General features: G+C 47.3%; 2 protein-coding genes across 4 annotated transcripts in view; one reads left to right on the top strand and one right to left on the bottom strand.

Annotated features, from left to right (window-relative positions):
• Nucleotides 1–10,292: 10,292 nt before the first annotated feature.
• LOC135394140 (protein pinocchio-like) lies at nt 10,293–13,294 on the top strand. Of its 2 annotated transcripts, none has more exons than XM_064624678.1 (4): nt 10,293–10,499; nt 11,936–12,113; nt 12,203–12,332; nt 12,422–13,294. In XM_064624678.1, exons 1-4 carry the CDS (start codon nt 10,421–10,423, stop codon nt 12,512–12,514), a joined length of 480 nt encoding a protein of 159 aa, XP_064480748.1. In that variant the 5' UTR covers nt 10,293–10,420; the 3' UTR covers nt 12,515–13,294. The 2 variants fall into 2 exon arrangements, with proteins under 2 accessions (XP_064480748.1, XP_064480749.1); XM_064624679.1 differs by lacking the exon at nt 10,293–10,499 and adding an exon at nt 11,600–11,756.
• Nucleotides 13,203–13,469, bottom strand: part of LOC135394138 (testis-expressed protein 10 homolog) — a 26,796-nt gene continuing 26,529 nt past the window's right edge. For both annotated transcript variants that reach the window (XM_064624675.1, XM_064624676.1), the window contains exon 15: nt 13,203–13,419. In XM_064624675.1, coding sequence (XP_064480745.1) covers nt 13,333–13,419 — 87 coding nt within the window. In that variant the 3' untranslated portion in view covers nt 13,203–13,332. The remainder of the gene's footprint in view (nt 13,420–13,469) is intronic.

The following is a 13,469-nucleotide window of genomic DNA, read 5'->3' as shown; positions in this document are numbered from 1 at the left end:
ATCGACCTCGATTACTTTGTTGTATCTTTGCCTGTCATTGGTCGTTACGTAAAGAAGGCGTGACGACCAATGACAGGCGAGACACAAAGTAATCGAGGTCGATTACTTTGACGAGAATAGGGCCCCTGGTCAGCACTACATCGTACCAGATTTGCGTCAATAGGGGGAAATGCGCGATTGTTTTGTGTATGCGTTCAGTTACCGCGTGCGAGCTGAAAGGTACCGAGAAAGAAAAGTGGGTTTAGACGATCCAGACCAAAAGCGACAAGGTTGGAAGATACCGGATCCGAATTGAACCGGCTTTGTCGAATATTTAGTGGAAAGCCGGATTTAGCCGTAAAAGTCACGCACCGCGTGCGAGACAGTAAAAAGTAGAAAGCAAGAACTGAGCTCATCCAGCCTCGGTCTCACCGATCCGAACTGACTGACACAGGGCTCGCACTGAGCCTGTGACTGCGCCTCTTTTCTTTCTCTTTTCTTTTTTTTTTTTTTTTTTTTACGCGGGAATAGCAAGTCGGCTTTTGGAGTCAGGCTAACCTTTCCCCTCTTTCTTTATTTTTTTTCTCTTTGCAATAAACCTATAACCCCCCTCCCCAATAGGACGCATGCATCTGTAGCTCACCAGCGGCATGGCCGAGTGGGTTAAGGCGTCTCGCTCGTTAGTGTCGTGCTGACTGGGAGGTGGTGGGTTCGCATCCTACCACCGGCTGTGCTGTCTGAGGGTTTCCCTGGGTTTTCCGAAGACTTTCCAGACGAATGTCGGCACAGTTCCCCCTGAAGTCGGCCCAGGACGCATACTAACCTCCTCTCACCCCACGCCTTCCCGCTGTCCTCTCTCCATCTGTCTACACCTGTACGCCGCTCATAGCCACAGTTGCTTCGCGGCGCTAACACGAAAGTAAAAAAAAAATCTGTAGGTCGCGGGTTCGATCGATCAGGCCGCGGACGGTAGCAATGTGGGGGAGGTAAACGTTGCTTCCAGCACCGTGTGTCGGAGATTTCCGGCGCACGTCAAAAGAACCCCAGGTGGTCAAAATTATCGTGTCGCCAGACAAATAGGCTGGCACACTTTACGTGTAAATCTACCCCAATTACCTTACGCCCCTGTCTCTCTATAAACGTTGGCTTCTGCAATCAGAGTGAGGTAGGCTATTGAGAAATGAGTTCCATGTACGATGTTCATTCTGACGGATCCTACTGCGGGCTGGTTTCATAACCGCAACAAATATTACGCGGTAATGACTACTAAGCAGTCAAGGTCTTCGCGAGCATAAATTGTTCCTCGAATTAAGTCATTCGAGGAACGAACAATTTATGCTGAGGTGCACGATCATTGGAATTAATGTAAGGTGTGTTCGTTAGCAACATCTTGTTTGGGGTAATATTTCGCCACTACACAATAGAGAACCGTTTTGACGTGTACAGCATCTCGTAAGGATATTTCCCGAGAACTACGAGGAGCGTTCGCGAGAATCTGAATGAAGAGCCGCGGCATTAATAAAACGATACCGCGAAAAATAACAATGCCGCCGGGCTTTACTTCCGTTTCAAAGGGAAAGTATAATTTTCGGGAATTTCGAACCATTTTCCATTGAGGAGTCAAGAGAAGAGTTCGAATGCCACCACCCGTGTTTCCGGCACACTTTCCAAAGCTCAGAGATATATCATATTGCTCCGGTAAAACGCGTTTTCGATTTTTATTTTTGGGCGGATTCGATGTCTATTTTTCGGTGTTTATTGATTTTCACGAAATCGGCGTTTTCGATTTTTCTCCTGGCGTGTACATGGTTTATCCGACAGTTATCGGCGAATAGAAATCACAATGTAATTTCCGCACGACGCTCATTCAGCATGGCGTTGTTCGCTGCGGTGGCGTTTTACAGCTAACGAAAAATTAAACTGACATTTTTCGCAACCGTTTTTTTTTTTGTATGGTTTTCTAATCTGCATCACCAACTTGCTGGGCATGCGCAGCAATTTATCTCTGTCATCGTTCCTGAAATGTCCCTCTGTATTCGGTGTTTTTCGGTTAAAACCGAACGAGGGAAAATTTACCCGGCGTATGTTTTTCGGTGTTTTTCGATTAAAACCGAAAACGCAGAACCCTGCGTACATACAACATGTTGCTGCATATGTGGCACGCCGAGACTTGACGCTAACTCTGCCGACCAGCGGCCTTTCACGGGACGACCGATGATGTCGTTCAACCTGCCCCCTAAACGGACTCGTTGGGTGACCATCCTCCGAGTATGCGGGCCAAGAAAAACAGAGTGCGTGGCCGCAATGTTTGCAAATTTTGCGTCTGCAACCGCGGGAATGTTGCCAGAGTCGTTCTCCCTCTCCGTCTGTCTATGTTACCCTTTCCACCAATGGAATTTGAAGCCACTTTGACCGCCTATAAGGGGAGGGTGCCTATAAATATATTCCGACGGCAGTTTTCGCGCCTTTCCTAACTCGTCGACTTGAGTTGCGAGCGAGGGTCGTCTGGTGTTTAGGTATCGAGCAGATTGTCGCCTGTGTACAAATAAATCGTAGGCTCATATAGCTCAGTCTCACCACGGCCACCGGCGTATTTCGATTAATATTCCGCTGTAGGTGTGATTTCATCAGCTGCTGCTCTTTACACGCAATAAAGGACACTAACAAAACGCAGACGCCTGTAATGACGTCTTGAAGTTGGTGGATACCCAGGTGGGATTGCTGGAACGGACGCAGATTCAGAATTTGAATTTTGCGCGTTCGTTTTCCAAATTCGAAATGGGGTGGAAAATTAGGCATAAGGAGGTAGTGTAGTATTTGTTTTTAGGAACACAAACACATTTTGCGCAAAGGACACACCGAAGCATCTTTTTTCAAAGCATGAAAAGCATGAAAAATCGTGTTTCGTTGCTGGTAGTCAAGGTCGTGCTGAAGACTGGGTGGTAGTGGGTTCGAATCCTACCACCGTCTGTGCAGTCTCAGGTTTTTCCTGGGTTTTCCGCCAGACTTTCCAGACCGTGTTTTTTCCCCTTATTAAACACTATAAAAACTGTTTGTTGCAAGGCAGAAAGGAAGATATACCGTATTTTCCGGTGCTGGAAGATATACCGTATTTATACCGTATTTTCCGGTGCAGTAGAAAAGTGCTCTGAAGAGGTCCTGCGCGTTATCTAACCGGTGCGCGTTATACATACACGGAAATATTTTCCTACGGAGTTCCTTTTCTGGTTGGTGACGTGCGAAGTCTAGCCTCTTCCAGGGTGTGCAGGTGAGTTTCTCTCAAATCCCTTAGGGGTCAGTGGACAAAACCGGCGAAAGGGCGCTGGACTTCGTAAAATGCTGCTGCTTAAGGATGCTATTGCGCAGTCAATAATCCTCCATTCATTTCAGAAGGCTGGAGTGATTGAGAAGGGACGCGAAACTAAATATTTCAAATAAAGCATATGCATATATTATACACCGCCTTGGTTTATTTGGTTTATTGTGTATGGTAGTGGCAGTACAGAAGTTTGTAGCAACATTGCGGTGCGCGTTATACACCGGAAAATACGGTAGGTATCTATGTATATTTCTTTTTTTTCTTCAGAGACTAGCATTGCGAAAAAAACCAAAAAGACCTCCTACGCGACGAAAGCAGGGAAGTATAACAACGCAGTTCCTTTTTTGCAAAACACAACATTTGCTTTATACGTCATCCGAAAGAAACAGGTGGAACCCCACAGGTTTCCATTGGAGGCTGTGGTGTAAGATCTCAGCTGACTCAAAAACACGTGCGTGATCAGCTGCCCTGCGCGATGCGTACTGGAGCTTTTGCATCACCAGTTCTCTACCTGTCCGAGGACAGATGGATGACTGTGAGTCACGTATTACGCATCAAATAATTAAACTTCAACTCCATTGTCAGCTCACTTTTTATGCAGGTCACATGGTTTTGGAGAATCTATTGGACAGCGTTAGAGGTAGCAAAAAAGAGCGAGAGAGAGAGAGAGAGAGAAACGTTGCCAGAAAACTACGACCCTAAACGTCCTTTGTGGGGGACGAGATGCCTGAGTAACTTGCACCGTGTCAGCAGGTTGCTGGCGTCCTCGTTCAGGTTCGAACCTTGGAATCAGAGGCGGGCTCGTCGCCAACAGCGAGGACGATATATCTGTTGGTACCAGTTGTGCTTGTCATTAAAACTAACTTCTCTGTTCAGTTGAATTGTTTAAAGGGCCGTCAAGCTGTTATGTGTTTCCGGTTGTGTCCCATTATGAATTTAGAAACACACACGGGCGTTGTACGTGTGATCTGGTGCGATATTGACCTAAAACACTCTTTTGCCTTTACACCTATCCCTCGTACCCTTCAAATATCGCTATATTTTAATAGGAATTTATAGGCTAATCGATGCCACCAGATCTTTAAGCCCTCAGTGAAAGGAATTTAGCTCCAGGGCAGCCATATGCCCCATCCAGTATAGCGATTACGCGGACAAAGCCCTTCTTCATCGAGGCCGACATAATTTATCCATTCTTGATGCATTGCGGTAATTCCCCTTCGTCCAGTTCGTGGACCCTGCACAGATGCTCCCTTGTTTTCGCTACGCGCCAAGCGACGGGGAAAGTCACGAGGGCAACTGCCACAAGGGCATCCTGGTTGAAACTGCTCCTAATGTCGTCAAACATGTAGAACCAACACGAAATAGTCGAGGACGGACACGAAGAGCGTTACTGGTCGTCGCCTGTGGGCTCATAGGTCGGGATGGGACGCCTTATAGCACAAATAAAGGAAGACCCACGCGGGTCGTTGGTCCTAGTTTGTCCCGGTGTTGTGCTTTGTGCTTGTTCACTCGTTTCGTGCGTGTACATTTCACGGTGCATTGTACGTCATATGGGAGTATCTAACAAAGACGAGAGTTTTCATTGGGTAACGATGGTCCTGCTGAATGTTCTTTGTCGTAAAGCAATGATAACGCGTTTTCTTACGCACCGCTAACTGGAAAGGTAGCTTTTCTTCCTCTTTGCCTGGTATATTTGTCCAGTATTTTAAAACACGATGCCATATGAAACACTACCCCGACTAAAACCAGCGAGTTTGCAACAACGCAAAGCTGGGCGAGTTGTTGAGGCATAACTCAACATAAAAGGGAGTGCACACCGAAAACATGAAACACGAAAAAAAAAAAAAACAAAAAAAAACAAATTCATGTCGTGCCTACGTCTCTTGTGTGTTCTGTGTGCATTTCTCTTTGATGTTGAATCAGTGAGTTTGCAGTAACCTTTTCCACAAGCGTGGAAATCGATGCCACCAGATCTTTAAGCCCCAGTGAAAGGAATTTAGCTCCAGGACAGCCATATGCCCCATCCAGTAGCGATTACGTGGCCAAAGCCGTGCTTCATCGAGGTCGACATAATTTACCCAACCTTAATGCATTGCATTGCACAAAAACCTGCGCATTTTGTTATTTACTTGCGTAATAAGAATGACGAGTTTTAAATGTCGGGTCTCGGTTGTTCTATTTCCTTGCTCCTGCGGAGGAAAGCTGAATCATTCGCAGAATGACATACAGTGCGTGGGCGGGCCTCCAAGAAACGGAAGCAACATTAAGCTGTATAGTACGTGTAGGTAACAGGTGGGAGACATAGAGTCCCACATAATGGAAGAGACAAGCGTGGGAGGCCGTGTTCTCGTTTTTCGAACGGAATCAGGTAAATTTTCCTCTACCCTACCCCAAGGGCCCTAAGCAAAGGACATTACATGGGGGAACCCCACCCTAAAATTCACTGGATTCACTAAGACAACAGGATGGGACAATGCGCAAATTGGCGCCAAGCACTGCGAGTTTCAAAAACATTCTAAAACTGTCTAATAAAAACGGATAAAAAAAAATTACGATATGACATTTCCGGCGCCTCACTGCAGTGCAAGAGGAGGCTGTGTTCCCTCACTGTGTTGTCAACGAGGTATTTGTCGTAACGAATTTGGCATCGTTCCGGGGCCGGTATAGAAAAGAAAACATTATATTACCCGTTATCTATTCGTTGGCAACATTGGAGCTACCTGGCTGGTGTTGTTTTCTAAGGACCACCCAGTTAACGCTGGAAGGTCGTCGTAAAGACCGGGGTTCGAATCCCACCGCTGGCTGTGCTGTGTGAGGGTTTCCCTTGAGGTTTCAAGGGGTGTCGGTACAGTTCCTCCTGAAGTCGGCCTCGTACTAACCCATGTCTCATTCCTGCCTGTCTCGTCTGTACATCGCTCAGGGTTTTTCCTTCTCAGTTCCTAAAGCTCAGGGTTCTCCTAGAATGATCGTGCACCTAGCCGCAGTTGCTTCTAGCAAAGGGTGCCGCGTACGTAGTCAATCGTGTGCGTGCAGGTGCGTAAGATAGAAAGAAAAAAAAAAGCCTAACGGTACCTGCTGGGGGAATTAAAGTAAGCAAGCGAATGTCCTTGAATGGCCAACCGGAAATCTTCTTTCGCCGTTGGCGACTGTCCAGCTCAATATGGATACGCCTTATTCGACTGTCATGCAGGAACGTACGCGCAGAAACCGCGCAGAAAAGTGCTGTTTGCATCGCGCCAGATGTGTTCCTCACTGCGTGTTTGGTTCAAATGTTACGGTTGCCTCGCGTCAACTATCAACCCAGTACCCTAAAGGAAAAGTGCGTACTACTTTCCGGAAAAAATACTTATCACAAAGTCAGGGCGTAAAAAATCGGTGTCGTTTTTGTTTAATTTCAGCTTAAATCGCGTAACCACAGGCGCTTCGCGGTGTAACAGCATGCTCGTCTATTGGTAAGCTCCACTGCAGAGTGCTCGTAAAATTCGTAACCTGGATGTCACGTAGAACAGAAGCCGTCGACTTCTGGGCGTGTAAACCGTGCGCAGGTCACGTGGTATCATTACGTTTAACACACGTGCGATGTTATGTGAAGCGTGCACCATTACACTTAATCCGGGAAATCCGTGCCCTGCCATGGCCCCAGGATCCGGCGAAGAACGGACGCGACCACGCTTCACAAACGCTTGCGAAATCGTTCGAAGACGTGCAGGGATTTCCGTCAAGACTTTCCTCTCTCATGGCGGGGATATGTATATACGGCACACCCGATGGTATAGGAGTCATGTAAACATAATGACACTTTATTTAGTACGCTATTATTGCGCTCGCACATTTCCCGGCGAGTGAGGATAGAAATCATAGCGACCATGGAGTGGGAAGTTGGCGGAGAATTCTTCGCTATTTGGGTATTCCCGATTGGGTGAATTTTTCCACTGGGACTCGTGCGTTAGCCTAAACGAATTCCTGTCGATTGACGAGGGAGAAAAGGTTACCGTTTACGACGAACGTACGCATAGGGGGGGTGTGACGTATATCGCGCATAAATTGATATGATTTCCGCCACGCAAAATATCTCCATTCGTGGCCAATTATTCTGAATTGAATTTTATTGCCACCAGTCTCTAGCTTCCGATATTTCTCTGCAAAGTACCGGAGATATGGTTATTCATTCCGCGTTGGCACCACGAAGAAACTGTAGCAGTTGACAGGCGTGTATAGAGATGGAGAGAGAACAGCATATATTAGTGGGAGACGTTAGTGTGCGTCCTGGGCCGACTTCGAAGGGAACTCGGCCGACATCCGTTTAGACGTAGGTTGCCAAAACTCTCTTCTGGTTGGTTGGGCTCAGTTGGCGACGCATCCGCTCACGAAGTCGGGTTCAAACCCTGCATGGCGAGCTCAGATACGTCGTCCGTTGACGAGGGATGTCAAATGCGTTGTGCTGAGGGTGAGAGGAAATAACCCACGGATCGAAGGTGTCGCTCGTGATCGCAACTGTCTCACGACGTAAAGTTGTCCTTTGCAGTAGAAATTTTCAGCGCAAGATCAGCGGGAGTGTTTGGAAGATATCGGAAGCCGCTCTGCAGCGCTAACTTACCATTTCCGATAGAAGATAAACGACTTCTTTTGCGGCTGAGGTTGTCGGTAGGACGGCCTTTGCGAAAGGGTGGAGTGTTTAACCCGGCCAGATTAATCTGGCCGTGGAAGCGACATGCAGTTTCTTACGAGGCGATAATTTCGTTTTGTCATCCGCCCTTTTGCTGTACGCGAACATGTTGACATCACATGTTCGGGGAAAATGGGGCTTGTAACTGTGCTCAACCTAAGGACGGCATAAGATGTAATCCGTCAAGCCTAACAGAACTATGAGCTATGACGTCACAGTAGTTGATGCCACGAATCAATTTTGCGCGGAGATCACGGATCACAGGGGTGCCCTACCATGTGTCAGAACGTGATGCGTTCCGGACGGGTGACACGTCATTGCAACGTACAAACAGACCATTTTTGTGTCATGTCGTAACGTACTCTTGGAAGGAATAAATAGGCGACAGACATTCATTACGAATATACTCCGACATAGGCAATTTGACGGAAATATAGTGTTCATAATTCGTCTCAGTAATAACGAAGAGTCAGTCTCCCAATAACAATCGCCTTCAAAGAATGCCTCTTATGGCGATATCAAAACGAGAACTTTTCTCCGGTCTACCGTATACGGCTTGACATGCCATGCACTTCGTGGGCTTCGTAACTCACGAAGGCCTATTTTTCTTGTTTTCGTATTTGAACCTCTCATTTCCTATCAATTACGCTCAATTCTCCGCCCCAACTTGCGATGCCGCAGTCGAAAAGAGAAAATATGTCGGTTGGTTGCCGTTTCCTGTGTTGCCGTGCAAGAGCGAGGCAAAAGGGGTGTCACTGGGGGTTTCATTTGTGCCGGGTCACAGCGTGCAAGTCAGTTACAACGGTAATTTAGAATGTACTTCCGGTAAGCCGTGACTACTCCGTCACGAACTTCTTTTGGACGTACTGCGAGCACCTGCGTTTGGCGTCGGTGAATGCCACGAAGATCCATTACTGGAACACTGAGATTGGAGAGAAAAGCAGACAGGATAATATCTGAAAGCTCTTGTCGTGTCTGCTTTTGTCCACAATCTCAGGGTTCAAGTGATGGATTACCTAACCACCAGTTCACCTGCTTCCTCGCCGTTTTAGCAACGAAAATGTTTCGACGTTGTCTACCTTTCAAAACTAATAACGTAATAAGTAACTCACATTATTTATTATCTTATTCGTACTGATAGGACGCGAAAAAATTATTTATTAAAGAACTATTTCCCGCGCGTTTTTGTCAGCGCTCTTCACATGCGGTCAGTGTATCCCATCAGTAAGTTTGTATAATCTCATCAAAGTTTTAAGACTGAAATATTTTGGGTTGCAAGTTTGTCACCAATCCCTGTGCTCGAGATAAGTTCTCAGTGCCAATATTAGCCAATATTACTGTTTTTGTTCTTGTTCCACCGATTTCACTGCTGTGATCGCGCCGAAGTTTGTTATAAAAAAACACAGAAAATAGAGAAAGAGAAGTATTCCTAACGCCGCCTCGAGGAATCCAAGATTTCACCTACCACCAGCCTTTGTCCTGTGCATCCTCCATACGAGTTTTTAAGAAACTGCGCACTGAAAAGGCGGCCGGTGTGTTCGATAAACCGTCAACGCACGCACAAACATTTTGTTTTTCTTTCATTTGCTGCGCCTCCAATTCAGCTCGTGCGGTCTCCCAGGAAAGAAATCCGTTTTCCCGGAGAAGTCCCGATTATTTTGAAGCCTGGTTCACCCCCACCCGATCAAACATCGCACTCAGACAGACCGTGTCAGGAAAGCACAATTCCGGCCCTGACCATTCTCGTGCATGACGTCGTCAACAAACAGTGCGTCAGCGATGGCAGGCACGAGTACATCACGTGGGATGTCCTCTGACTAGCGATTTAACCTTTGATGAGTCCACAATGGTGCCTTTGAAGGGTTTCCGCAAACGCATTAGGGGCAGAACAGGAAAGAATGGATTCGATCGTGTCTTCAGAAGGACGCCTAATGGACGCAGACACGCAAAACAACAACAACAACAACAACAAAAAAAGTATCGTCTGCTTGTAGAACAGCGCACCCACTATCATCGCAACATGTTCGACAAAGCAGGCAACTACGGCTCGTATCGTTGTACCTTTGGCGGCTTGGGGAAAACTTCGGTATTCCACAACGCCGTGGAAGTGGGGGATAATACACTGGATTGATTTGCAACGCGAAATGACGTCGCATTTCGTGAAAGGAGCTTCGCAGGATTTCTTTTCCGCCCTGCTGCTGTCGCATTGGAGGATCGTTGGCGGGAAATACCCGACGGCGCCACCACATAGTGTGCGAGGGAAATGAGGGAGAGGAAGGATTTCCGCGATGCGGCGCTGTGATCGGCGTTGAATGATTCGTCTGCTCGCGCGCGTTCCTCTCGCAGACGAAGCTGAGTGCTCATAAAGGGAGAGTTGCTCGTGTTCTTGGCATTGTCAACGTATACAATTTGTTGTGAACCGCCCGTGTGAGCGCAAAACTCTTGGATTACACACCATGGCTACCGGAGTTCTAGTGAGCTACCCCGCGTCGGCACTTCACGAGTCGCATTCTGCTGCGTTCAAGCACAAAAAAGGTGAGATTGCCGTTGAGAGAGCAGACTTCGGAGCGCGGGCTTTTGTGTTGCTGTCAGAGGGTGCGTTACCAATTGACGCTTGTTCATGAAACATGAGAGAATCGTGTGCTTGACGAAAAACCGATGGCAAACGAGAACATCGCGGTGTTTACAAATGGTACACAGCTAACGGCGCTCGTCGGCGCCAACGGCTCTCTTTAGCGCTTTTGAACATTCATGCGCAGAAGGTGTCTGATATCGCACACGCAGGCTTTAAAAGGGGAGAAAGAAAAAAAAAAACTTCATTGCGGAGAGCCTCAGCGTTGAAATATGGGGCAGGATTGAAGTCTGCGCACGGCGGTGCCTCTTGGCGGGTCTCCGAACGCCGGGTAAACGGTCGACCTTGAAGCCATAAATTGCGGCGTCGGAGATGTGAGTGCACCTTGGCCAATGCCCGCAGACCCAGACGGCATGCATTTCGTTCGCTCCGCACAATACAGCCCGAAGCTGTAGCTGTCGCAGCTCAGTATGTAGAGGATATGAGGTGACCCGAATCTGCGTTCAGGAAGCAGCCGGTTTGTAGGCCAGCCGCAACTAAATCGCTAGGAAATCTCACTCTGTTCCTTCACGAACACACTGCGGTAGAGTCATTTTTGAGGTCGCAAGCGATACCATCCTGATCTTTTGCGCTTCGGGTCACGCTCCTCCCCGATATATAACGCACTCGTTGCGACGCAGATATGCTAAACAGCACGCGCTATCACAAAACTGCTCTCACACTATGCTTTGGTCAGCGTGCATTAAATATGCCCACTCGACAAGAAAAGGAACTCGTCAAGTGACCACACCATAACGTCGACGCTGTTCAGCAACAGCAATTACGTAACCACGTCTCGTGAGTATCGCTGAGCAGATTTGCGAAACAAACATCCTGCTTGGTTGTAATTCTGTTTCGGGATCAGAATGTTTCTCACGAACACCTCGAAGAAAGGAACAGAAGAGGGGACAAAGTAAAGCTACGGGAGAGAGGGAAAAGAGATGTTCGCTTATCGCCAAGGCGGTTGCCAAAACACTGTTATCGGTTTCTGGAATGCTGACTCAGGCTCTACGGAATTGAGGGTTTTCCCACTCTGACCTCTAGGGATGAACTGTAGTTGGGTCAAGCGCTGCGTTAGTGGCCCATGATTCAGTAGCATTCTGACAAGTGGTCATCGTAACACGTAGTCGGGAGAGACGCAGGGTACGGACTTGTCGATATGGAATTTCGTTCAACGGAAGGTAACATTGCCAAGAATGATTTGTATTTAGTTGACTTCATGCAGTTTTACGTCTTCAGCGTGCGTCATATTTTTCTCATTCAATTTGGGCGCTGTTTTGTAGTTATTATAATATCGTTGTCGAAACGTGACTGTTAATAGTACCTATTTACTCAAAAGTTTTATCTTTATCTTCGACAGATCTTTGCATCCGTCACTCGAAGTCCGACCCAACGTTAGCCACGCTATCCAGGACATCGTATCTCTGCTGTCAGGAGAGTGACCTCCAAGTCTGGGAGAGCATAGAGAACCTTGCCATCCAGGCTGATGCTGTCCTCACCCTTGAGGACCTCAAGCTCCAGTACAACTCATGTTTCACGTAAGTCTCAACTCTGCTGCACGCTCTTTTTCATTTATAGCCAGAGGCGACGCAATTACTTTAAGTTAATAAAACTTCCTCCCGTTCAGGTGTGGTGTGAGCTGGTATGAGGACCACGTCTCCTTGGACTGTTCAGAATGCGGAGGGTACGCCATGCAGCGCCCCTGCCTCGCGTGCGGTGGCCGCTGCAACGGGATCTGGAGCAGGAATCTCGCAGCTGTAAGTATTACCGACGCATCCATTCCTCACCCCACTCCCCCTCCTTTCGTGGAAATCCGCTAACAGCTTGGCATTTTTTTCTTTAACAGTCCCACGAGCACCGTCGCGCACAATGGGAAGGCGAGTGCCTGCTCAAGTCCCGCGATGCCAACTCTGGGAAGCCTGTCAAGGATGCGTTATGAGGGGTGGCCTGGGATAGCGCGCCCTCCAAAGTCCACTGTACATAACCACTCAAGCGGAACCTCCGTCCCGCACCTGTACATTTCACGTCCTCGCGGGCTGCCTTCTTCCTAGCCTTTGACTGGAAACATTCAATGGAACATTCCGTTGGTGCATACGGCAGCCAAGCTGTATATATATGGAAGCATGTGAAACTTTTGAGTGTTTTTTGTGTTGTACAATACAGTGTTTTGTGTAATGCACTGCTTAATGCTTCTTTTAGCAACGAGTCTTCTATTTTTTTTTTTTTTTTGAGTAAATTTTGAATATGGAGCATGACATTGAAACATGTTTGGTTTCTCCACCCTTTTAAAGTTCCTGACACCTGCTGAATGCAGTTGTACCACATACTTGTAATTGCTGTTTATGAAAGTTCTCAAAACTTGATTTGAGACTCGGCATAGTCACCGGCAGTGTCGTGTTGTGTTTCGTGTCCTTCCTTTGGGGTTTGACTCCTTCCAGCCGGCTTGCTGGACAGGGGATTGTATTCACCCCCACCAGGGGGAGTGATCAAAAACAGTGCCTTTCACCTGCCGTGGATCTATTTTTGTAGAAGCCTATGCCTCGAAAGGAAGTCTTTCTGGTTGAGTTTACCCAAAGGATAGCCCAATGATGTGTGGTGCTCGTTTTGTCACAAACTTTCACCATGGCTGTACTGTGTCTTATTTATTGAACATCAATGTCGAGTGTACTTCTTTTTTTCTAAAAATCAATAAACATTACCATGTACATTTCTCAACATACATTCGCCTCTCGTACTTTCTTTGGAAATTCCCACCTGTCACGAGTCTGCAGACTTTGGAACTTGGCGGACGAAATCGTAGACTATGTTGCAATACCACCGTTGATATTGGACATCCTCTTGACCCTGTATGGTATGGGCAGGTATTACATCATTTCACATACTCGATAAAGTCT

This window comes from Ornithodoros turicata, chromosome 5 (assembly GCF_037126465.1).
Source record: "Ornithodoros turicata isolate Travis chromosome 5, ASM3712646v1, whole genome shotgun sequence".
In the NCBI taxonomy this organism is placed as follows: domain Eukaryota; kingdom Metazoa; phylum Arthropoda; class Arachnida; order Ixodida; family Argasidae; genus Ornithodoros; species Ornithodoros turicata.
Note: the sequence above shows the minus strand (reverse complement) of the source record. Positions and strands in the feature narration are given on the sequence as shown.

Coding starts and splice junctions, on each gene's coding strand:
- LOC135394140 (XM_064624678.1), top strand. CDS start 10,421: ATGGCTACCGGAGTTCTAGTGAGCTACCCCGCGTCGGCACTTCACGAG. Junction 10,500..11,935: donor TGCGTTCAAGCACAAAAAAG/GTGAGATTGCCG, acceptor TATCTTCGACAG/ATCTTTGCATCCGTCACTCG. Junction 12,333..12,421: donor GGAGCAGGAATCTCGCAGCT/GTAAGTATTACC, acceptor TTTCTTTAACAG/TCCCACGAGCACCGTCGCGC.